Source organism: Callorhinchus milii, unplaced genomic scaffold (assembly GCF_018977255.1).
Source record: "Callorhinchus milii isolate IMCB2004 unplaced genomic scaffold, IMCB_Cmil_1.0 Scaffold4, whole genome shotgun sequence".
NCBI lineage: Eukaryota > Metazoa > Chordata > Chondrichthyes > Chimaeriformes > Callorhinchidae > Callorhinchus > Callorhinchus milii.
In genome coordinates this window covers 41456006-41480848 of record NW_024704745.1, presented here as the reverse complement: position 1 = coordinate 41480848, position 24843 = coordinate 41456006, and the positions used below count along the sequence as shown (strand labels likewise).

The 24843-nt window shown below is 39.6% G+C and overlaps 1 protein-coding gene across 2 annotated transcripts; it reads right to left on the bottom strand.

The window, feature by feature from the left end:
• Window positions 1–4454: 4454 nt before the first annotated feature.
• tmem47 (transmembrane protein 47) lies at window positions 4455–21641 on the bottom strand. 2 transcript variants are annotated; one of them, XM_007904053.2, is made up of 3 exons: window positions 21222–21641; window positions 15668–15808; window positions 4455–5623 (listed from the first exon to the last, which is right to left on the bottom strand). In XM_007904053.2, the coding sequence occupies exons 1-3, from the start codon at window positions 21442–21444 to the stop codon at window positions 5445–5447; spliced, it is 543 nt and encodes a 180-aa protein (XP_007902244.1). In that variant the 5' UTR covers window positions 21445–21641; the 3' UTR covers window positions 4455–5444.
• Window positions 21642–24843: the final 3202 nt, after the last annotated feature.

The following is a 24843-nucleotide window of genomic DNA, read 5'->3' as shown; positions in this document are numbered from 1 at the left end:
TCTTCTTGGGTTTTGCTGAACACAGCTGAACCATTGCAACAGGCCATATTGAAAGTATGGGGACTTAATGCAGCCGATGCATTAATGTATATTCTTATTTTTTTTCAGGACCTGCTTTCAAAAGCCAGAATGGCACCTTATTTTTCCGTCACATATTTCTCCTTGTTGCAGCCAACAAATCAGGAAAGTATTGATAATAATAATTCTTGTATTTGATATAGCACCTTATCACCTCGTTGAGATGTCTCAAAGCGCTTCACAGGATATACTGTAAAGAGTAGTGACTGTATATGTTGTGGGCGAAAAATATTTTGTTGATGTCTTGAAAATGTCTGAGGCACATTGAGCACACCCACCTCTCGAACTGTGTTGTCTTCGGTCTTTTCATTTCTATTATTGTCCAGCAGGCAAAGTGTTCACTCAGTCCAAAAGGGGTCCTGGTATTTTGGCTCTGATAAGAGAAAGTCCTTTCCAACCAGCTCAGCGCTTTTCTGCGATGTGCGAAGAAATAACGTCAGAACACTGCCTCACATTAATGCATCGGCTGCATATAATAATAATAATCCTTGCATTTGATGTAGCGCTTTTCAAGTGTTCTAGACGTCTCAAAGCACTTCACAGAATATACTGTAAAGTGAATTGACTGTATATTTGTGGGCGAATCGTGGCAGCCAATTGCACACAGCAGTGTCCCAAAAACAGTTGTGGGTTGAAAATGACCAATTTATTAATGTTTTTGTTTTTTGGAGGGATTATTACTAGGGGTGTGGAGTAAGGAAACTTGCACTAGGTTTCAACTTGCCTGGAATTGAACCCAGGTGTCTCGCTAACCCAGGATATCACATCCTTCCTCTGCATCCAATCTGTCCAGAAAATCTTCCGGAGAACTCATGTACCAGTTATCTAGTAGACTCAGAATGGCATCTGTACATTACAGTATTTTGCTTTGTACATCCTTGCACTTCAGACTGTACCTCCTCACACACACAAGCAGACATGAATTTATCTTAGAACAGCATTTTTTCAGGCCAGAACATTGCATTATGACCTGCACCCACACGTTTTCCTTATGAAAACCATTATATAAACAAACCATTGAAACTCCCTACGTGTTTCCAGCTGGCACAAACACTAGTAATTGCAAAGATCTCCTCATTCAAAAATTGCAAAGATCTCCTCATTATTCACTCCTTGAGCTCTTGTCAGAATGTTACAAGTTGCGTTTCAGCACTTTCAATGCAATGATACAAGTTCATTCCCTAACGTGCACTGCACTCCCCTCCTGTTACCAAGGTTACATGTTTACAAGATTCAGATAGCCAGACATTTATGATCTCCCAACACCACTGCCTCAGCCAGCATATCAATGGGCCTCCCATCTCCTTCCGTGTTGAGATTTGTTTTGGCTGTATAAAAACTAAATGATTTTTTGAGCAGGGATCTCATGCCAATGTTCATAGCTGTACGACCAAGGTCAGCCTTCAGATGCAGCAAATTTATTTAAAGAAGCAGCTACTCTGTGCAGTATGATGCCTGTCCTTTCAAAGCAATCCTTATTTCAATATCATATAGTTATGTGATCATTAATGGTTCCTAACTACATTCACTGGCCCCATACAAAAGACACGGAGTAGGACTACTTCACACTGTTCAGCACTTTGCCAGAAGCACTACTCATACATCAATTAGTACTTATACCATGGTGGCTGTTAATTTGGTCCAGACATTATATGCCACCACCTTTGATCATTCCCAGTATGGACAAGTTGGGCCAATTGGCCTGTTTCAGTACTCCATCATTCTTTGTAATTTCNAAAATAGTATTAGTGAGACTGGCACAGACCTGATGGGCCAAATAGCCTACTACTGTGTTGATAAAAAAGAACACCTGTGTAACAATCTACCCCATGTGCCTGAATCTCATGCAGTTACTGGATTATGTGGAAAAGCCAAATGTTTTTCTGAAATGCAGGTAAAAAACACGCTCCATTTCATACCTAACCACTATGTGTATAAATCACTCAAAAAAAGGTTTGTTAAACAGAACTTGCCAAACTATATATAATATGGTATCTGAGTATAATACTCTGGATTAGCATAATCATGGCAGAACTGCAAATTCTGTGTATTTATGTTTCCACACAGTGTTGCTATTAGTAGTTGAGTCATATCTCACTACGAATTTAATTCTGAAAACCCAATAAATATTCATTAGAAAGCGAACACAAATAATAGGTACGTACTGTGTTAAAAAGGTTTAATATATCTTTTAGCTGTGATTATGATTGTTGTTGAACTGATAAATTTAAACTTTTTCTTACTCATAAATTCCTCCGCTAAGCTTTCCAACGTTATGCTATTACTTTGTCAATTATCCTATCCATAATCCTGAAAGCACTTTAGATATTACTGACACAATCCTGCAGAAACTGAATCATACATGACCTGCAAGGTTTCATGTTAATTTTGTGGACTCCACTGGTATAGGATCAGGGGGATTAAATAGATTTTTGGGGGAGTCAGCAGAGTGTCTGACAGATGCAGAAACCCATCACCATGCTTAAGAGTATCCAAACCAAACTGAGAATTCCATGTATTCTCAGTTTTCTGCATCCTACTTACCTAATTCCGGAAAGTATTATGCACAGGTTGGCTAGAGTCAAGGCTTGGGGACCCCAGAGTGCATGTTGGGATACTGGTGGAGTCTAACCAGCTAAAACCGCATAGCTTGCTGTTGTTTCACTGTTTGGCAAGCTTTCCCACTGCTTGCTCAGCTAGGACTACCATACCCATTAGGGCTTTGGCTTGCAGGGTTTAACAAGAGCTGAGTCCAAGGATTCCCTTACCCCAGTGACTGGTCTGCCCTTCCAAGTCTGCCAGATAGCTAGCTCGATTCTGATATTTTGTTGCCAAACATTATTAAATTGACTTTAGTGTTTCCACATTAGGGAGGCAAAATCAGTCAAGATTCCTGCTTTAGATTAGACTCCAACTACTGCTGTAGAAAGTGTGTACGGTCACCTTTAGTGATGCCACCTGACACTCACTGTCAAAGGCTCAAATCTGAGGCCTGCCTATCACTCAGAATATTTCCTGAATGTTAATACGGTAGTATGAAGTGGTCCTATTGCTGACGAAGGTGATTTCGAGCAGAGTCACAATGACCTGGCAGGAAGCGTAATACTTTCTGTAGCTGTAAATGCTGCACTTCCTTTTGGGTCTCAGTTCTCAATCCTGAGAATTACTGCAGAAAATACTTGAGCAAACTGGTTAAGAATGTTAAATACCTTCAGGGTAAGTATGTATGCTAGGTGTATGTGCAAGTTCATAGTCAAACTGTGAATTTAATACAAAAATAGACAGTAAACTGGCTAATAGAGATAGTAATTTTTGAAGGTGTTTGAACAGAACAAAGAGTTGGGATGATAACATGCACTTGGTGAGAGAACTCTAAATTGGTTACAAGTACACTATTGAGGGAGCATTGTGTACAAGGCTTATAGAAATTCTGGGATAAATAATTGCTGAAACCAGTAAGTCTCCCAATGATAAATAAAGGAAAAAGGCAGAAGATTGTGAAGCATGGAAAAATATTATAAGGGAGTCAATCACAATAGGGAATGTATCAAATGGACTGGAAGTAAACAAATGTTTCCATCCAGAAAGGTGACAGAGCCATACCTGGCAACCACAGACCCATCATCTGGATAACTCATTTTCCTCTCTCTATAGATGCTGTTGACTTGCTGGGTGTTCCCAGCAAGTTCTGTTTTTATTTCAGATTTCCAACATCTGCAGTATGTTGCCATTAGAAACAAAATGTTTGAAAATGTCCTAATAAATGACAGACAGCCTAGCTTCAGAAAGGGTAGCTCATATCTCACCTGACCAATCTCATGAACGTTTTTATAGGTGACATCTCATTTGACAGTGGGAAGCCATGCAACACAGTGTACCCGGGTTTCTGAAAGAAGTTTGACAAAGTACAGCATGTGAGTCTCCTGTACAAACTGATATCACTGGCTATCAAGAGGACAAACACTGCCAAAGGGCAGAAGGACTTTCTTCATCCATAACTCTCCTGCGATTACCAAGGGAGGTTTGTTGCTTGCAGTGTCGTTTTCTCCAGGGTGCAATTGAAAGAGAACTGTTAAAAGAGTTCAAACACTCAGCATGTTTTGTCATAGTGGACAACCAGACCATTGTGTAATATTGGCTGATACTTCATCAGTTAGAAAACAATAGTAAAATGAAGGCTAATGGATAGAAGCCTTTTATTCTCCACATTTCTAAAGATTTCCAATATTAATGTGTTGCTTTTAAAGCTAAAAGAAACTGTATACCCTATCACATTTTCTCTTTATGAATATTAAGAAATGACCTGTAATAAAATGTATTTCAAGATCATTGTACTCCACGAAAAAGATACAGAAACAAAAGGAAATAACAACAAATATCTGCAACTGATATTTATCATATTTATCTTAATAGATATTGATCAAAATTAGATTTTAGGCACAGTTTAAGGAATATAGTACATACAGGAAATAGATTAGTGTACACAAACTTATTATAAAAATACAGTCATTGCTCAAGTAAATTAGAGTGCGAACCATTATATACTGGATCATTCTAGGCAAAGTTATTAACTTTCAATGCATCAACATGCTCATCTGTGACTTCAAATCAAGCTGTAATCTATATACCTTTGTTATGCTTTTATCTCTGATGAAGATACTCTACAAAATGTGATTCTAAGCATAAGAAAGCTAAAACAGGATGGTGCAGCTTTAGCTGGACAATATAATGGAAATTCAGTACAGCTTGGAAACTGCTTTGTGTTCCAGATACATTACATATCTCTGAAACAATTGATAGTAGTAGTAGTAATTCTATACTCCTGTTTAGAGTGCAATGCTAGTTTTAGAGAAGGTGTGGCTGACTCGTTTAAACTGACACAAGCATGCATGTCTGACTTGAGTCACTGCAGTACAATCAGCATGTTCCATACTTTACCCCAGCCAAGTCATACATTAGTCCAAAAAGGCACCACTTCCAGCCTCAGAATGAAAATACATGTCCATTTAGTTTGGAGCAAATGCTTTTCAGAAGGCAGATTGGAATGAGCATCCACGCATTATGATTTTCATCTTGTATTCTTGATATTGGTATTCTTCACTGTACTTCCAACTCTCTGATTCATTTCAATCGATATGACACTTTTGGAAGCTTGTATCTGACATGGCTAATGCACAGAAAAATAATCTTTGAATTCTTCTGAAGTTTGTTAGCTGTGGCACAGGATTTCAAGCAGTTATCTTCAATGCAGCCAAAGTGAATAGTGTATTGATAAAACAGATTGAATGCTACACTTCACTATCTTAGAGAGCAACCAGTTAGTGGAGATGTGAGTATTTCATTTTCTTAGTAGAATCAGTTCTGTTCTAGTAGTAGTCATCATAATTCTTGGGATTTAAACAGTAAAGGATGGCTCCCCCGAATGCGAAGATTGTAGCTCCCCAGGCAATACCATAACCCCAGTTGAATTCGTGGTATGTTTGCATGGTGGCTGTTTCTACGAATTTGATTGGATACAAAACAAGCCCACATACTTGGAGAACAACTGCAAAGAAATGCATAAGGTTAAATGATCAGCCACAGTGACAAATAAGAAGTTTCATATTTCTTTACAATCCTTTCCTTCTGTATAATAAACATCTTCTTTTATAATTTTCAAGATAGTACAAAACTAATGCTGTCTTTCTAAAAAGAAATAAACATATCTGCCTGTTAAGGTGGATACTAAAGATCCCACAGCACTATTCAAAAAGAAAAGGGAGTTTCTCCCAGTGTCCTGGGCAATCATCTTCCAGATAAAAATGGACTTCAAAATGCGGCATTGCTGTGTACAAATCAGCTGCTGTGTTCGCCTACAAAATACATAGTCACTACACTCTACAGTAAATCCTCTGAAGCACTTTGAAACATTCCAGCAATACGTGTTATATCAAAAGCACTTTTTTATTTTAAATCCTGATCAATTAATAAAAAAAGTTCCAGTATCAAATACACAATATGCTGCTATATTTAGATGTTTTGTATGACACACCAGAAGATTTTTAAAAAATAGCTGAGAGCAAATAATTAACCTGAAATCATCTTCCTTATTTGTACTGTAAATTACCAAAGGTTTCTCATTGCACTGTACCTTACTGCAAGTTAAGTGAGTGCTCCAAACCAATAAAATGAAAGGATACAGTGAATAAAAAAATTACTTTAACTTAGTAATTGCAGGAATTTGTCCAAAAAAAATTCAAGACATTTCTTTATATGCCACCTACTCTAGTCTCACCAGTGCCTATTCCATTAGGCAAATCAGCTGGGCTGGGATCACTAAATATATTATATGCACTTTAGTTTGCATGATTATTATTTAATTTTTGTCCTCATTTTTCTAGAGAGCATCTAAATCTAAAATTAGCCATCAGTAATTTCTGCAGACCATGCTAACTTTCCAAAGTGCATTTCTATACACAGATGAAATGTTGTGTTCTGTGTATTTTTACTATTTAAGAAAGATTTTGCAATTTCCAAATGTGTTTGATGTGAGGTTTCACCACCCCATCAGTGATTAGGGAGAGCTGTGCACAACATAGAGGATGCTCTCAGCATCAATTCATCATCCAGTCTTTAAGCCTAATTGCCATCAGCGGGCAATGCGTAGGAAGTGATGTCAATGGCAACCCGACGACACAGAAGTGCTAACCAGCACCTATATTTTTTTAGCATGCTCCATTGTAATGCAGCAGCTGCATTGATCACCCAAACCATTGATTAATAATGGGATCAAGCTGTAAGTTTGCCTCTTGGTAGCATTTAATCGGTTGTTATTCGATTGGCGGATCGCTTTTCCAGAGATAATAATCCTTNAAAAAACACTGATAATTTGGTCACTCAATCCAGGACTATTTGTGAGACACTGCTGTGCAAAATTAGTTGTCTTGTTCCGCCAACAAATATATAGTCAATTCACTTTACAGTATATTCTGTGAAGCGCTTTGAGACGTCTAGAAGACGTGAAAAGCTCTATATCAAAAGCAAGGATTATTATTATTATTTGACAGTACATTATGCCATTCTAACCTCCTATAGAGCAGTGTTGAAGATACCATTAAAATATTGGGTACACCTTTGGGTGTTGTAGGCCCGAAATTCCACCTAGTCTTATCCTGTAAGACGATTTTCTCTTAAAATTTCGGATTGTGGAAAATTGAGAAAAAGTCTCAATTTGGAAGCTGTTTCTCTGCAATTCTTGAAATGAACTGGCTTCCAAATTAAGACATAATTTAGGAAGTTCTGCACAATTCTGCATGCTTTCAATTTCAAGTATTTATATTGTAGGGAATCATCCCACTCAGCTTCTGGTTAACTCTGCAAGCCAAAGCCCTATATAGTAGGGTGGTCCTAGCTGGAAAGTTGCAGGAAAGCTTGCCAGCAGTGCTATCAATGGCAAACTCTGCGGTTTTACCTGGTTAGATTCCAGCAGTAACCCAACACACATTCTGGTAGTGCCAAAGCTTGGCTCCTTCTAACCTGTGCCTGATACTCTCCAGAATTAGGTAAGCAGGATGTGTCCCTCCGGGGAACCAACATTACCAACAATCTATTTCTGGAATTTCCATGTGTAGGTGGGATGCATGGAATTCCCAGTTTGGTTTGAATACTCTTCAGCATGGTGATGGGATTCCGCATGTGTCAGATAAAATAAACAGTCTAGCAGGATAGATCAGGAGGAATTCTGGCCGTGTAGCTTCAATATGGCATTGAAGAATCGGAGAGCATTCAAGAACGATTCTGAGAGTCAAAGTGCTAAATTATAAGGGAAGGCTCGCAGGACTGAACTTGAAAGAAGATTGAGGGGGCACTTGATTTTGGTCTTTAAAATGTCAAGAAGATTAATCTTATTATGCAAGCAGGCTACCTGACTTAAACTTTGACAACAGAACTAGAAGGCATAGGCCTAAAATTAAAAAAAACCTTAATGTAAGTAACAATTAGACTCTCCTCTCCCACCTTACCAACATTACAAAATAGTGGGCATATGGAGCAGACACGCAATAAAAACAAGTGAAGCTTTCACTAATTAACTCTTTGAAAAAGTGTCTAGTTGGGAACAGTAAGTGATGTAAATTTAGGCATATAGTTATTGATATTTTGATACTGATATTTTATCACGTTGAATGTACGCAGATGTGGGTTAAGTGATTCCTCCTGTGGCTATTCTCAGTGGTGAAGAATTTAAAAAGCTGTTAAGTAAAAGGCACAAAGAATGCAATGCCACTAACAGGGATTCACAGAAATGCCTTTGGAAGCGCAATGCGTACCTACCGTGTTCTAAGTGCTGAACCTACTGCTAAATTGACCCTGTTGATGGCTTTAGAAACAGTTGAAGCCAGAGATCTACAAATACTCAGTGAGACACTCTGCTTCTGGGTTGATGAGCCTGTTTCGGGAAAGTTGTCTGCAGGGACTTTGGCCAGGGCTGAACAGTAGAGATGCTTGATTAATTTAAAGTTCAGGATGTAGCTAATCAAAACTTTCTCCATAAGACAGAGTGCTTTGGATGAAGCCGAAGACTGGTTAGGTGAAGCATTGCTATGGAAAGACCAGGTACAAGGGCCATTTCACATTTTATATTTTCTTAACTTCAACACAGAAGTCATATTCAGGCTAGATATGAACAATAATTTCTTGAATAATATGAATAATACTTTCTGTGCAACGAGCCGAACAATTGGGACACAGGTTTAGGGCTGGGAAGGGACAGCCACCAGAATGTATTGTTTTAACAAGAGGGTAATTAACAACTGGAACAAGTTAGCAGGAAGGGTGTTTGGGGTCAGGATGCTGGACTCATTTAAAAATACAACTTTATGCTGTAGTGGACTGATGGTAGGGTGGATATTCTGGAAGGATGAGATCAAATGAGTCTTCTTCATCTGAACCTTTCTTGTTATCTTGTGAAGCCTCTGTCAAATGTGCTCTATAACTAACACCAGAATGTGAATTGGCTGATTTTCAGGTGAGTTGATGGGATTTTCTATCTTCATGTGAGGAACATTTTGAACTGACCAAGGCTGTGAAATTATTGTGTATGGACTCATGAGTACAACCTATCCATGATTGGTATGCTGTGCACATAAATAATTGCACTACTGCCATTCATAATTATAACTTTGTAATCTGCTCCTTAATGTTGAAGCTATTTTACCACACATTTTTGAAAAGTACATTTTATATATGTAATTTATAACACTATTAACCATAGCATCAGTAAAATTGGAAATGTGAACAGATGTGCTTTATAACATGTGCCAGGACTTTTGACTTAGGGTATGGGCGTTTTATTACAAATACATTTATTCTGCTCTCAAATTGTAAATCAGGATAAAAATGAAGAGAGGTTTCCTGCTTTTACAGCCACATTTCAGAGCAATTTAAGTTTCCAAACTGCTCGCATTCATTTTTGCAAGTGAAATCTGTAAGCAGTTTTGCACAAAATTCAATACATTTCCATTTGGCACCAATTTTCAGGTTTTATCCCACTTTGGTCACTATTTTGTAATTTTGCTTAGAATGATTTGATGAATACTGCCATCATGATAGTATATTATACTCACAATATAAAATTTATGCATTCATCTCTGTGTTGTGTGTGACTGCTACTAAGCTTTTAAATAATTAGACAGTAAATTGAGACGAGTAGGATCTTGATAACAACCACATCAATCCACATTCAGCAATATTTGTGGGCTCTGAAATGTTTTGAAATGCAGGTTTCTATGACTTGCATAGTCACTCACATATGGGTTTCCATGCAGTACATTAATATGAAGTAAGATGGGTGGTGTAATTTTGGGAGCAAAATAAATAAAGCCATGTAACAAACTTGGCAAACCATTTTTTTGTTTGAAAGAAAACAGTAGCCCAATAACAACCTTAATTGGACCATTATAACTTCTTTGTAATGCTTCACCATTAGTTTACTCAGTCATTTCCAAACTTTTGAGTAGCTTCAATAGCAGGGCTATTTAATAGCTTTACATTTGCCGTAAGCATTTATGGCTACAAGCTGGTATGGAAGGGCCATAGGTAGCATAAATTGAAAGTCTTGGCACATGCTACAAAAGTTCATTTGTTGGTTTAGATAGATGGATTTAATATAAATTTAAAAAATGGTAATGGGGAAAATAAAGATAGACAAAATCCCCAGTACCCGATAGATTCTACTCCAGGGTATTAAAAGAAGTAGGAAGAAATTGCAGGTGCGCAAGTCATCATTTTCCAAAGCTGTCTATATTCAGGGATTGTGCCATTCAATTGGAGAATTGCAAATGTCATTCCATTATTTAAGAAGGGAGTGAGGGAGAAACAAGATAATTACAGACTTGTCAGCTTAACTTCTGTTGTGGGGAAGTTACTGGAATCTCTCATCAGGGACAGAGTGATTGAGCATTTTGGACAGGTATGAGCGAATCAAAGATTGTCAACATGGATTTGTGAAAGATAGGTCATGTCTGACTAATCTAATTAATTTTTTTGAGGTTACTAACATGGTGCAAAAGAGAGTGTCTAAGGATGTCATCTACATGGACTTCCCGAAGGTATTTGATAAGGTTCCACATAAGTGGTCATTAACAAATATAAAAGCGCATGGAATCACAAGTAACCTTGCGATCGGGCTTGGAAATTGGTTTGGGAAGCGGGAAACAGAGAGTAGGGATAGGGAGAACATTCACTGATTGGCAGAACATGACAAGCGGTGTTCCCCAGGGGTCTGTACTGGGACCTCAGCTTTTCACCATATATAAAAATGACTTGGATGAAGGAATAGAGAGTTTTATATCAAAATTTGCAGATGACACAAAGTTAGGAGGCACAGTAAATTGTGTAGATAGGAGCAGGAAGTTACAAAGGGACTAAGATAGATTAAGTGAATGGGCAAAACTGTGGCAGCTGGAATTCAATGTGGGGAAGTGTGAGGTCATCCACTATGGATCCAAAAATAGCAAAACAGAACATTTTCTAAATGGTGAGAAACTAAGAACATGGAAGAGCAATGGGATTTGGATGTCCGCAAATCACTAAACCATGCTCACAGGTACAAAAAGTTGTCAAAAAAGCTAATGGGATGCTGGCCTTTATCTCAAGGGGGCTAATATAATAATAATCCTTGTATTTGATATGGTGCCTTATCACGTCTTCGAGATGTCTCAAAGCGCTTCACAGAATGTACTGTAAAGTGAATTGACTGTATATTTTATGAGCAAAACGTGGCAGCCAATTGTGCACAGCAGTGACCCACAAAGTCGTGGATTGAATGATCAAATTATTATTTCTTTTTTATTTATTTTTATTTTTGAAGGGATTATTACCCCCAAAAAAGCAATAGACTTAACAGCCATTATTACACAGTCCTGCAAGAACGTGTATTTCACCTTAGTCCAACAGAAGACACAAATATAGGGTTAGGGCTCGAATATAAAGGAGATAAAATGATGCTTCAACTATATAGAGCCTTGGCCAGACCCCATCTGGAGTACTGTGTTCAGGTTTGGGCACTGCACCTCAGGAAGGATATATTGGCTCTGGAGGGGGTGCAGCGCAGATTCATCAGAATGATACCAGGGCTTAAAGGGTTAAATTATGAGCACAGGTTGCATAAACTTGGTCTCTATTCTTTGAGTTTAGAAAGTTGAGGGGTGATCTGATTGAGGTTTTTAAAATAAAAAGGGATTCAATAGGGAATAGAGAAACAGTTTCCTCTGATAGGGGAATCCAAAGGGGTTATAATATTTAAATTAGAGCTAGGCCATTTAGGAGTGAAATTAGGAGGCAGTTTTTCACCCAAAGGGTAGTGGAAAGCTGAAACTCTCTTCACTAAAAGGCTGTGGATGCTGGATCCATTCACATTTTCAAGACTGAGGTGGGTAGATATGTGTTACTGAGGGATATGGGGCAAGGGTGGGTAATTAGAGTTAAAGTACAGATCAGCCATGGTATTATAGAATGGCTCGAGGGGGCCGAATGGAACATTTTATGTTTCTATGAATATATATATTATTGCTAAGCCTTGCAAGCAAGAAACATATATTTGTAATCACATTAACACTATATGTTGATGAAATCTTGTTAAGTGACTGTTATGTTGTTGTACTGCTATGTATTTTGCATATCATGGAAAATCATTGAACATTTGTACTGCTGTATCTTAAAGTGAAGTTTTGCTGATGATTGTACTTGTGTAACTGTTTACTTGCTAGAAATGAATAGTGGCTGTATTTTCTTTATCTAATGTCCTTGCTCTGTCTGGTGTAGTTACATGGGAAAAGAAAAGTGCAACAGGTGCCCTGTGTTATGTGAGAAGACAATAAAGTGGTGTGATAATTAAGTGGCCTTGCAGGGTGTTCAAATGAGATGGTGGTTGTTGTTAGGTGAGGAGTAAAAACAAGAGAACGATATGTGTGAGCCAAGCCAAACTATCTTGAAGGTCACAAAAATGTGTTTGTTCATGTGTGTAAATATTAAGCACTAACTAGCTTGAGGTTGGAACAGACTCGGGAAAGAAGATAAGAAAAGAAGATACCACTTACAGAAGCAGAAACTTCTGCAACTACTACTTCTGTTCTGTTTGGATCTGAAGAGCAACTTAAGGCTTTCCTTCAGTGAGTATGGAATCATTTGGTGACTAATCATTACACTACTATTCTGATTTTGTCACCCTTACCAGTGATGTGCTGGGCCTGTGAAATGTGAACGAATATACCTTGGTATCTGCTGGCTGATTAAAATTCTATAAATATCCAATTTCCCTCAGGAAGCCAGCTTATTTTCACAGTCCCTGCAAGAACCACCATCTTGGCGAGGCAGATGGTCATTCCACATAGTTCTTTCTTCTCTAATATGCCAATGCAATTCCCTACTTGAGCAAACACCTCAACCTTTGTAGAGTCCTGTAGAGTAATGGTAAGTGCGCTCGTTTTATTCCTGATTGGTGCGAAACCTGAGGCAAGTTTCCTTACTCCACACTTCTGTTTACCTGGCAGTAAGTAGGAACTCAGCTGTTAGTCGATTGGTGATTATTAACCCTGCTTTCAGGGGTAATAATCACTCCCCCCAATTTAAAAAAAAATGTGGTCACTCAATCCACGACTGTTTGTGGGCCACTGCTGTGTGCAATCGGCTACCGCATTTCGCCCACAAATACACAGTCAATCCACTTTACAATGTATTCTGTGAAGCACTTTGAGACATCTCAAATGATGTGAAAAATGCTGTATCAAATGCAAGGATTATTATTATTGTACATCAATCAAAGTGCACTAACCTGGTGTGTACTATACACCTTTGAATGTTCAAAACATGTGCACTGTAATTTGTTAGAGTATTTAGAGTACATCATTATTCACTACATATAACCAAAGTATATTGGTTACAAAAGCCAGCTTGTACTCAGAAAGTATCAAAACCAGTTCTTGGCACAAATAACAGATCATAATTCTAATTATGAATTACAATTAAAAATGATCGCACATGCAGATCAGAATTGTACCTCTTCTGACATTTTTGCTTAAAAGCTTTTTGCTTATTTATTCTGAAATATAAATCAGCCTGACTCAATTAGTTAGTAGGACTCTAGTGTTTAAATCCCTCCATTCTCTCTAACCTCCTCTCTCCCCACAGCAGTACCCGTTGCCTCCACTCTACTGGGCCTCCTCAGCGTCACCTGAATCCTCCGCTCCACCATCGGTGGCCGTGCCTTCAGCCACTACGCCCTGAAACTTTGGAACTCCCTCCCTCAACCGCTTCGCCTCACCACCTCCTTCCCCATCTTCAGGTCGCGCCTGAAGACCTTCCTTTCGACCGCGCCTATGGTCACATTACCCCTCCCTCGGGCTCCGCCATTGTTAAGTGCTCTGAGACACCGCCCGGCGTGGAGGGCATTATATAAGTGCAAGTTGTTGTTGTAGGACTCCCAGCTTTGAGTCAGAAGGTTGTGGGTTCAACACTCTCCTCAGGAGTTTGAGGTCACAGTCTAGGCTGACACTCCAACACCTTGAAGGGAGAGTGCTGTATTGTCGGAGCTGCTTTCTTTGGATGAGACATTAATTGGAGGTCCCATCTGACTTTTCAGGTGAACATTAAAGATCCTGCAGTGTTATTTGAAAAGAGAAGGGAATTTCTGGCGAACAATCTTCCAAATAAAATTGGTCATTTACTTCATGGCTGTTTGTGGGACATCACTGCATGAAAATTATGCTGCTGTGTTTGCCTACAAAATATAGCCATATTTCACAGTACATAGAAAATAGTCTTGTCCACATAATAAGGCACTATATCAAAGGCAAAAGTTATTATTATGATAAATAAACTATAATTCAAATACGTACTTGCAAAAAATGTAGATATTTACCCATTACTTATTATCACGTCACTTGCTGAACAACCAGTTTAAATAGTGCATTGGCAGCAGAACATGATCTCTTGTCCAGCAATGAAACTGGCCATTAAACAGATAACTAATGAGTTATTCACCAAGCATGTCCTGAAACAAAACCAATCACTTCAAACCGCTGCTTGCTCAGGTGCTGCTGCAGTGTAACTGAGGCCTGATCACATTGCACAATGGCAGGGCCAGAACATCTCATTACATTTAAAGTTAGGATGGTGTAACACTCTCACAATGAAAAGGCTGTATCAAGACAAAAGCAAATGAAACCAAAATAGATCATGGATGAAATCCAACATAAACAACTGTATGAAACAGTAACTTAAGGAACAGTATGAATAGCTATGAATACTTTTATAACATTATTCAATAATTAAATATATGAGACTGAATAAAATTTAAAGGAAACTGGTTAAAATAATAATAATCTTTGCATTTGATATATCAAATCATATCATCTTATCATCTTCTTATCATATCATTGAGATGTCTCAAAGTGCTTCAAAGAATATATTGTAAAGTGGATTGAGGCCAAAGTGTCCCACAAATAGTCATGGATTGAGTGACTTTTTTTTGAGGGATTATAACCCCGGAAAGCAATCCGCCAATCAACTAAGAACTGGGTTCCGATTTACTGCTGGGTAAACAGAGGTGTGTGAAGTAAGGAAACTTGCCTAAGGTTTAGCCTCACCCGGGAATCAAACCTGGGTTCTCTTGTTTGCGAGGCGAGCAAGCTAACCACTACCTACAGGACAAACACAAGGACTGAATGAATTGTATAAAATTGCTACACTTTGTCGCACCTGGCATAGTTAGTGAGAAATGACGCTCAATGCAGACAAAATGAATGATTTAGTTCCGTCATCAAAACATGCTAAATTGTTTAGCAACAACAAAATTGAAATCTTTTCTACAACTAAAAAGTGTGGCAGAAAAGTATAAAGAAAGAACAGTTACTTCCTCTTTGAGGTGAAAATGCATTTAGAAACAATAAAATCCTAACGGTTTTCAAATTGAGCTAAAATTGACAAGAAATAAATTGTGTAAACAAAAATGTTTGTAACTGATAATCATTTCTAGGTTGAGAAAAATCCCTCTTTCCAAAATGAAAATCAATATACTGTAACCGGTATCTCAGACAATTTACAATTGAGTTACCTGCAGCAAATAACAGGACAGCCACAGGTCTGTAGAATCTCCGACGGGTTCCCTGACAGATTGAGATCAAAGCCACGAGGAAAGCAATGAGGATAATGGCTGCTCCACCCAGAAGCAAAGCCACTGTAGCAATTTTCCAATCTGTAACACACAAAAAAGTGGCACCCTGACAATCTGTAAAATACAACAAATAGATTTGTAATCAATAACCTGTACCAAAAAAAATTTAAAACAAGCATTTTCTAAATCATACAAGAAAATTGTACCAATCTACAACAACAAATTACAATTGAATAGCGACTTTCACATCAAGGGGACGTCCCAAGGATACTAATGTGCACTACTCCAGCAATAGTAAAGTCCAAATTCAAAATATGCAACTATAGAACTTCAGCAATCCACTAATCTGTTATTTAGAAAAGAAGAAAACAAATCTTTCAATAGCCCTGGCTCACAATTAACTCGCTTCCCATGTATTATGAGACAGAGTCGAAGATCATCTGCCATATTAGGTAGATTCTATCTTCTCAGCAGATAGGTCTTTGATAAAAACATTCACTATCTGGTTAAGTGATCAGTTAATCGATCAGTCCTCGAGTGAGCTTCGTGATTGAATCCACCAACATACATATGTGTCACGTTCACTAAATTGGACTTTCCTGGAAATATAATATTTCCAATATGATGGATAATGCTGGATTTACCCAGTAAACATGGGCAACTGTGTAATTACAAACCAAGGGAATTTGTTCCAATCACAAAATAATGCGTAGTAAAGAAATGATGCTCAGTGAGCAACTATGGAATATTATGAGAACAATTTATAAGAAACAATTATAAATTATTTCCTTCTACCTACAATAAACGTGATATCCCATCCATATCTATTGAGTGCTGTATTGGATATACAGCAAACACAGTATATTTACATAGATTGTGGACCTAAGGTTGGATGATCAGGAAAATCGTATTTCATATTTCTGACCCAGGGACAGTGCAAATGTCACTCTTCTTTGCCAGGTCATGCCTGGCAAATAATTATACAACAAAATAAATGTAAGTTAAAAGCTGCTCTGTTGGCTAGAATTTAAAATGTAGAAATTGTCACTTTGAAATAAATACCCAGCTGAGAAAAAAATTAACAGGAGAAAACAATCCGAGGGATGTTCTGCCTCCAAGAGGTCAGTTAGTGTTAAACACCAACCAATTGTAATTTCTGTCCTTGTGATAATTAGAGCCGATGAAACATACTGCAGGGTGATAATGTTCACATGGAAGGGATATAAACCCTACAAATGTAACCCATAGTTACATTAAAAAGATAGAAATGTAAAGGGATGAGCTGTGAGCAATGTAAATATTTCAGCATGGGATGTTACATTAGAAATTTCATGTTACAGACAAGAAACATTCGGACTATTACTCCAAATTGACCATTGTTGAAATCAAATTAAGGATTCGAAGGAGAAATACGTTGAAATGGTAGCGTTGAAAGATGTCCAGAGCCATTGCTATTCAAGAGAGCACAAGAAAACAACCAGAGGATATAAACATGAATTATTGAAAAGTAAATGGAGAACAATTACCAGGATAATGTTCTTTACTTAAATGTTTAGAGCAAAGCAATTGAGACACATTTGTTGTTAAATGATAATTAGGTCCTATCATGAGAGTTAATTTACTGGAGCGATGAGATTTGGTGGACCAAATCTGCATTGAACTCTTTCCTTATTCAATATCCTCTATCCACTAAATCCGGCTTAATTGTTATTAATGTCTTAGCGTTAATTTTGTTTCCTTTATATATATTTTTTATGTGTCAAAAGTAATTTATAGCACAGCACAGAATAGAAATGGGTCAAAGTAATTTTGACACATTTCTATTCTGTGCCATGACATACATTTCTGATCTGCAGTAGTCTCTGCTCAGATCACAAGATCACAGGCCTATTTGATCTCATCCTTCCAGAATACCCACTTTAATGTCTTCCCATTATAGTGTCAAGTATCAGGCTGTTTCGCAAATGAGTCCAGTGTCCTGGCCTCAACAATCATTCTTGGTAGCTGACTCCAGTTGCTGATTGTTTCTGGGTACTGATGGAGCATAAAACTGATATTCTCTGTCCAACCAATGGGTAAGAAATTGCACTTGCTGCACAGTGTAACAATCTTGACCATGTGCAGATACTGGGGAGAAAAAATGTGCTATCAGCTGTGATTATCACACACTGCATTGGTCTTCTACTGTATTGATTACACACATTTTTACCTTTTCTATATTGAGCAGCAAGAGCTGGATTTCCCCCAATGCAAGGATAATTATTATTATTATTCTTTTATGATTATTATTATTACCTTGTCTTCAATTCAACTTCACCTCCTGATGAATTTATATGAATATTTCATGTCTTTATAACCACCATTATTGTGGCCTCTCCAAGTGGGCCAGCAAATTGCAAATGTGTTACATATGCGATGTTCTGTGCTGTGTAGTTTGTTTTGCTAGATTTTCAATCTCTGTCTCTTGCTCTCTCCTTTTCCGTTTAAAATCATAAGTGAAGAGCTTCCTCTTCAACCATGCTTTTAGTCACCTCCCCTCTCTCCCTGGCTCAGGGTAAAGCTCCCCACCATTGTTAAGTGCTCTGAGACACTACCTTTCGTGAAGGGTGCTATTTAAATGCCAGTTGTCTGGAATGGATACAAAGCCCACATCCCTGAGATGGCAGGAAGGAGAGTGTTCTGACCTGACACCCTGCCCGCCCTTCTCCACCCTCTCCATTTAATGTTGAGCATCCCTATCATCGCAATAAAGGTTTAGCACAGCAACTGAAAGAATTGTGAAAGGATGGGTGTTTTCATTTGTCATGCATTTTGTTCTGTATGATAAAGGTTGTGTTTTTTTCTGAAGTTACCACAATTAGGAACAAAACACCAGTTACTTAAGTTCAGCCAATCCTACCCTGCAGTGCTGTTTATAAGAACGGCAAATGGAAAAACAGAAAAAAAAGACAATTGGCAGCAGCCAAACATAACTGTAAAAGGAGATCTGTAGCTTTTCAGTTCAACTTGAAAAGTGAACTAAACTAACACAAACGGATGCCAGCTGCTTCCTATGTTTCAATAATGCAGTGGCTTTAATCTAGAAAGAGTGTATTATCCATATTTTATAAGCAGACAGGGCTAACTTGTCAACAGCTGAGTGCTGCAGGTTATTCCGATCTTGCTTCTGGACATGATCGGCAGCTTTTCGGAGCAGAAAGAGTTAAGGGCAATCTCCCAGGAGAAGGCAGAGCAAGACCAGGGCAGCCAACACTGCACTAAAGGCAAAGCCAGCGTTTCCAGCTCCTCATCAGACAGGCATGTCAAGGGGCAGAAAACTCAGGGATCTCGGTTACTCTCGAACCAAAAGCAAGCTTCGAAAATCACAAATCACCTTCATACACAATGTCATTTCACCTCCATTAAAAACCAATAAACGTTGATTTTAAAAATTCATTAAAGCATTCAGGTAAAAAAAATAAAGAATGAAGGAAGTTGAGATTTGTCAGCTGAATCTCTGTGAATAGGATATACTTTGCAAAGAATTCTGAAAGATTTATCATCACAGAAACACAAAATGTAGAACCAAACAAAACCATTCCTACAAATCTAAAATAACATATAGCTGAAGCTCTTTTCTCAGCTTCTGTCAGGGTTAATAGTATAATTGCTTTCTGTTGCCTGAATCTTTTTATTTCTTAAATCAGATTATATATTCCTGTCACTAGTATCCAGCTCTCATTTCGCAGTCTTCTCTGTGCCTGTGTTTCTCTGGCTCCCTTTCTATATCCTGTCACTTGTCTAGATTAGTGATGCTTTCAATCTCATTATCTATATTTCCCGGACTCTTTGTTTGTCTCTGTCTCCCTATGTATTCCTCTCAATTTCTACCTAAGACTATTACTAGTCCATAACTGAACTTCTTATGTGGTCGTACAGTTATTTGCATTAGAATTTAAGGCCAGTATGATTGTTTATCTTCAGATATATGTTGTTCCTGCATGTAGCTATTGTTTCTGTACATTTATGCCAATATTTAACAATTTCATTCTTTAATAATAATATAGCTATCAGTTATTCCCAGGAAAGTTCTTTATATTTATCTTCATATGTTTATTTTCATTTCATCGTGTTTGCATGCATGTTATTTCCCTTACTATATAACACGTTCTATTTATGTTAATTACAACTTACCACTTGTGTGTTGGTGTGTAGCCTTATTAATGTATAACATTCCCCTAACCTAATGTATGAATGCATTTTTGTCAGTATATTTACAGTTTCTATTATGTCTCTGTGTATAAAATTTCACTCGTGTTTCTCTTCCTTTTTATCATTCCCCTGGTGTATTAATGTGCTTATTAATAACCTCACTAGAGGTCTTTCTTTCCGTCCCTTATCTATCTTTCTCCCCACATCTATCATTCTCTGTCTGTCCCTATAACATTCCCTCTGTATATTTTTCCCTCACATTTGCTCCTTTCGAACACTGTCCCCGTTTCTCTCTTTTGTCTGTAGTCTTCTCCCATTACTGCATTACATTCTTGGTTCCATCTCGACCGCCTTTTCTTTACTCACTTTCTGTCCTGCAACATTCCTTTCCAAAACTGCAGTCCCAGTTTTCCCCTCTCTGTCTCAATCACATTCTTCGAGTTTAACTTTCTGTCCCAGTAGCAATGTTCCAGTTTAACTCTCCCTGCCTCAGTAATATTGCCCTAACTAGTTTGATTTTCGATAAAAATAGTCGTTGCATTTGATGTAGCCCCTTATCACGTCATCGAGAAATCTCAAAGCGCTTCCCAAGAATATACTGTAAAGTGGATTGTGTGGATTTTGTTGGGAAAAGCGGCAGCCAGTTTTGCGCAATGTCTCACAGACAGCCATAGGGTGAGAGACCAATTTTATTTGGTCTATTTAATTCTATCTATCTCAAAATTGCAATGATTAGTATTATTAATAACACTGGAATCGAGTTGGGTTCTCGTTTAGTTTCTTTCCTAAAATAGCATTTTAAGTTGATCCCTTCTCTCCTAATAACATTCGCTTTTGCTTGACTGTAACATTGCCTTGATCATGCGAGTCCTGTAGCTCAATGGTTAAGAGCGCTCACATCGCAAGCGAGAGGACCTGGGTTCGATTCCCGGCCGGGCGCAACGTCAGGCAAATTTCCTTACTCCACACGCCTCTGTTCGCTTAAGCCGTCAGTAAGAACCCAATTGTTAAGCGGATTGTCGGATCGCTTTTCCGGGGGGGGGGGAATGGGACGGGACGGGGTCACTGCTGTGCGCAATCGGCTGCCGCCTTTCGCCCGCAAAATATACAGTCGATTCGCTTTCCGGTCTATGCCGCGAAGCGCTTGGAGACGTCTCGGGAGACGCGATAAAAGGCGCTTTATGGAAGTGCAAGGATTATTATTATTTCCCCCTATTCCTCTGCTGTTTGGTGAAGGGGTGGGGAGGGGGGGGTGAGGGTGAGGGTGGGGGGGGGTAGGGGGGGAGCTGCTGCACTTCCTTACCGCTGTCCAGAGTCCAGGTGCAGACCCACGGAGTGCCTGGGCTGGAGGCGGGCCGCACACACGCCTGCCACAGGGACTGGGAGAAGTGAGTGTCCGCGGTGACCCAGGCGGGGCTCAGCACAGCCACCACGTCCAGACACAGCGCCAGGACCGCGCACACCAGCCCGGTCAGCTTCAGCGGAGTCACCGCAGCCACACGGCTCTCCTCCGCCGTGGACATCATCAGCGCTCCCAATCCCCGACCCCCAACTGCTCGCTCCCCAGGAACTGAGCAGCAGCACCGAGTGCTCGGGCTCCGGCTCTGCGTGTGTCTGACCCACACACACACTCACACACACTCACACAGCGGGACCGTGTGAGGCAGCTCCGGGCTGGGACCCCGCATCAACATCAAGGTCTCCTCCCACCCGGTCACCCACTCACAGCCATCACACACTCCGGTCCTAAAGCCCTCAGACAGAAGGCACATCACCAGCTCCTCATCCTGAGGAAATGGGGTGGACTCATGCAACACTTGTCCTCCATCCCCTCTCAAAATGTATCTCTGTTGACCCAGCTTTTGCTCCTCTTGCCTCCCCCCCCCCCCCCCCACCCACAACTTAATAATAATAATAATAATCCTTGCATTTGATAGAGCGCTTTTCACGTCGGGAGGACGTCCCAAAGCGCTTCACAGAACACACTGTAAAGTGAATTGACTGTATATTTGTGGGCGAACGCGGCGGCCAATTGCGCACAGCAATGTCCCACAAACAGTCGTAGATTGAAAATGACCAATTTATTATTGTTTTGGGTTTTTGGAGGGATTATTGGATTATTGGCTCTGGTGGAGTAAGGAAACTTGCCCAAGGTTTCGCCCTGACCTGCCTGGAATTGAACTCAGGTCTCTCACTTGCAAAGCGAGTGCTCTAGCCACTGGGCTACAGAACTCCGACTTGGGTGCCCGACAGGGGCCGGCCCTGGGAACGCTTTTGTTTGGGCTTCGCGTAAATACACACTACGCCATGTAAGTAACCTGGCAGCGAGCCATTAAGATCATCTGGCCCAGGACCTATTTTGGGAAAACCGAAAACTTTGATGAGTTTCAACTTTGGTATCGATCGGGGTGTTGATTTGGGCGAGTGGGAGCTGATGGTGTCCACAGCAGAGGAAAGTCGCGCGGCTGCGGTGACTCCGCTGAAGCTGACTGGGTTGGTTTGTGTGGGTCTGTCGCTGTGTTTGGATGTGGTGGCTCTGCAACCCTATCAGCCCCATCCTCGCCCGACTCCCCTGGCTTCCCATCACACAGAGGATACAGTTCAAGATCCTGGTCCTCACCTTCAAAGCCCTCCATGGTCTTGCTCCCCCTACCTCTGCAACCTCCTCCCTACCATCCTGTTCACTCCCTCTGCTCAGCAGGCTCCGGCCTGCTTCACATCCTCCGCCTCGCTCACCCAACCCTCTGGAACTCCATCTCACAGTCCCTCCGTCTCGCCCCTCCTTCACCACCTTCAAGACCCATTTCAAGACCCTCCTCTTCGACCGTGCTTTCAATCTCCCTGCTTCCCACCCTTGCCCTCCACCTTCCCCCACCCCGACCCTCAACTTGGTTCCGTAACTCTGTCTGGACGTCCAAAGGCGCTGGATAGTCAAGGTTTTGCACTCCAGCTGGAGTTTGGAATCAGGAGGGGTGGCAAGGAGGGTGACTGAAGTAGGGTGACAAAAACATGTACTATTATTTTTACTCTAAAATGTATTAAAATTGTGGCTTTTTGTGAAATGCTGAGTAACAGATTAGTAAATTCATAGATTTTGTTAGATAAACAAGAAAAGAATAAACATGTTTGAATAAGAGTCCATATACTATGGATACAAAAGAACTTTAATGTTTCAAATAGTTTGCCATTGAAAGAAGAAACAATAGGTTCCTATTGAGATACTACCCACTGGATGGTATATGATGGTTTACATAAATAATCATTGCATTTGATAACCTTTCACATCGGGGTTCGGAAACTCAAAGCACTTCACAAGGTGTACTGTAAAGTGTAGTGACTGTGTATTTGCAGGCAAATTCGGCTACCGAGTCAAAGTGGCGCTGTACCATCTTGCATCACAGAGCACACATGTAGTCAGACGGTGGGAACAAAATAAAGAACACAGACAAAGCTAAGCCGCGGCAACAACAACAAAATTAAATTTTTAAAGCGCTTTTCATGTTGGGAGGACCTCCCAGCGATTATAAATTTTATATTTATCATTATAAAGATGCCTAAGCGAAAATCATACCTTTCAAGGATAAGTAATTGCATCTGCTCTTGTTTCAATCTACATTCCATATTGGATCCTTTGGTTGCAAGCTTAGCGGCAATGGGTACAGCTAGTTATGATATAAGATCCTATAATAATCCTTTCATTTGATATAGCGCTTTTCACGTCTTCTAGATATCTCAAAGCGCTTCACAGAATATACTGTAAAGTGAATTGACTGTATATTTGTGGGCGAACGCGGCAGCCAATTGCGCACAGCAGTGTCCCACAAACAGTCGTAGATTGAAAATGACCAATTTATTATTGTTTTGTTTTGGAGGGATTATTAGGCGTGCGGAGTAAGGAAACTTGCCCAAGGTTTCGCCCTGTCTGGAATTGAACTCAGGTCTCTCGCTTGCAAAGCGAGTGCTCTAACCACTGAGCTCACTCTCGTGTTCAAATCCATTCACTCCTTGACACCTCCCTATCTCTCTGACCTCCTCACTCCCCAATCCATTGCTCGTTGCCTCCACTCGACTGGCACCAGCCTTCAGCTTGTCCCTCGCACCCTCTGCCTCACCAGCGGAGTCGCGCTGTCAGCCACTATGCCCCCAGCTCGGAGTCAGGCTCCGCCACTGTTAAGCACTTTGAGACATTACCCTGCGTGGAGGGCAACTTGCTGTTGTTGTTGAAATGGTTCCATGAGCCATATACATGACATCTGCTGCATTATAAACATGTTGGGCTTATTCCCCTGCACGGTGTTCTGTTCACAAGCTCAGCCAAGACTAGAAGGATAAATGAGATTTGTTGGAAAGTAATTACTTCACTATTGGACAACTTCTTGAAAAAAGAAGGAAATTTCTTCCGGTGTGTTGGCCAACCCCCAGCTAATATTGATCATTCATATCATGGCTGTTTGGGTTATTGCTGTGTGCAAATTGCCTGCCATGTTAAATTGCAAATAAGCAATCACTACCAATTTACCAGAATATCCTGTGAATCTCTTTGAGACATTTCAATGATAATAATAAGGCACTATATCAAATGCAATGATTATTATTATATCATGAAGAGATTGCAAAATGCTTTCAAGAAAATGCATTATAAATAGTAATTTATTAATGCTCTACAATTTAATTTAGAATGCCAATGAGATGGATTTAGACCAAGTCAAACAGTTTCATTAATCACTGAAATGTAGATATCTTGTTATTTGAACTGACTATGCAGGATGCTTACTTCATACATCTTTTTGTCTTATGTTTGCTGTACTTTTATCTTCCTATCATATGGGACAATGCTATGTAAATATTCTATTTTTGGACATGTGCCTGCTTTAAGATAAGAGAAGGAAAATAACTCAAGACTTGCTTCCCTGCTTTTCATCCAA

Excerpts from the sequence above, each read along its gene's own strand:
- tmem47 (XM_007904053.2), bottom strand. The coding sequence starts at position 21,444 with ATGATGTCCACGGCGGAGGAGAGCCGTGTGGCTGCGGTGACTCCGCTG. Across the intron at positions 15,809-21,221 it reads CACCTGGACTCTGGACAGCG|ATTGGAAAATTGCTACAGTG; the intron begins GTAAGGAAGTGC and ends TGTGTGTTACAG. Across the intron at positions 5,624-15,667 it reads TGTCCTGTTATTTGCTGCAG|TTGTTCTCCAAGTATGTGGG; the intron begins GTAACTCAATTG and ends ATTTCTTTGCAG.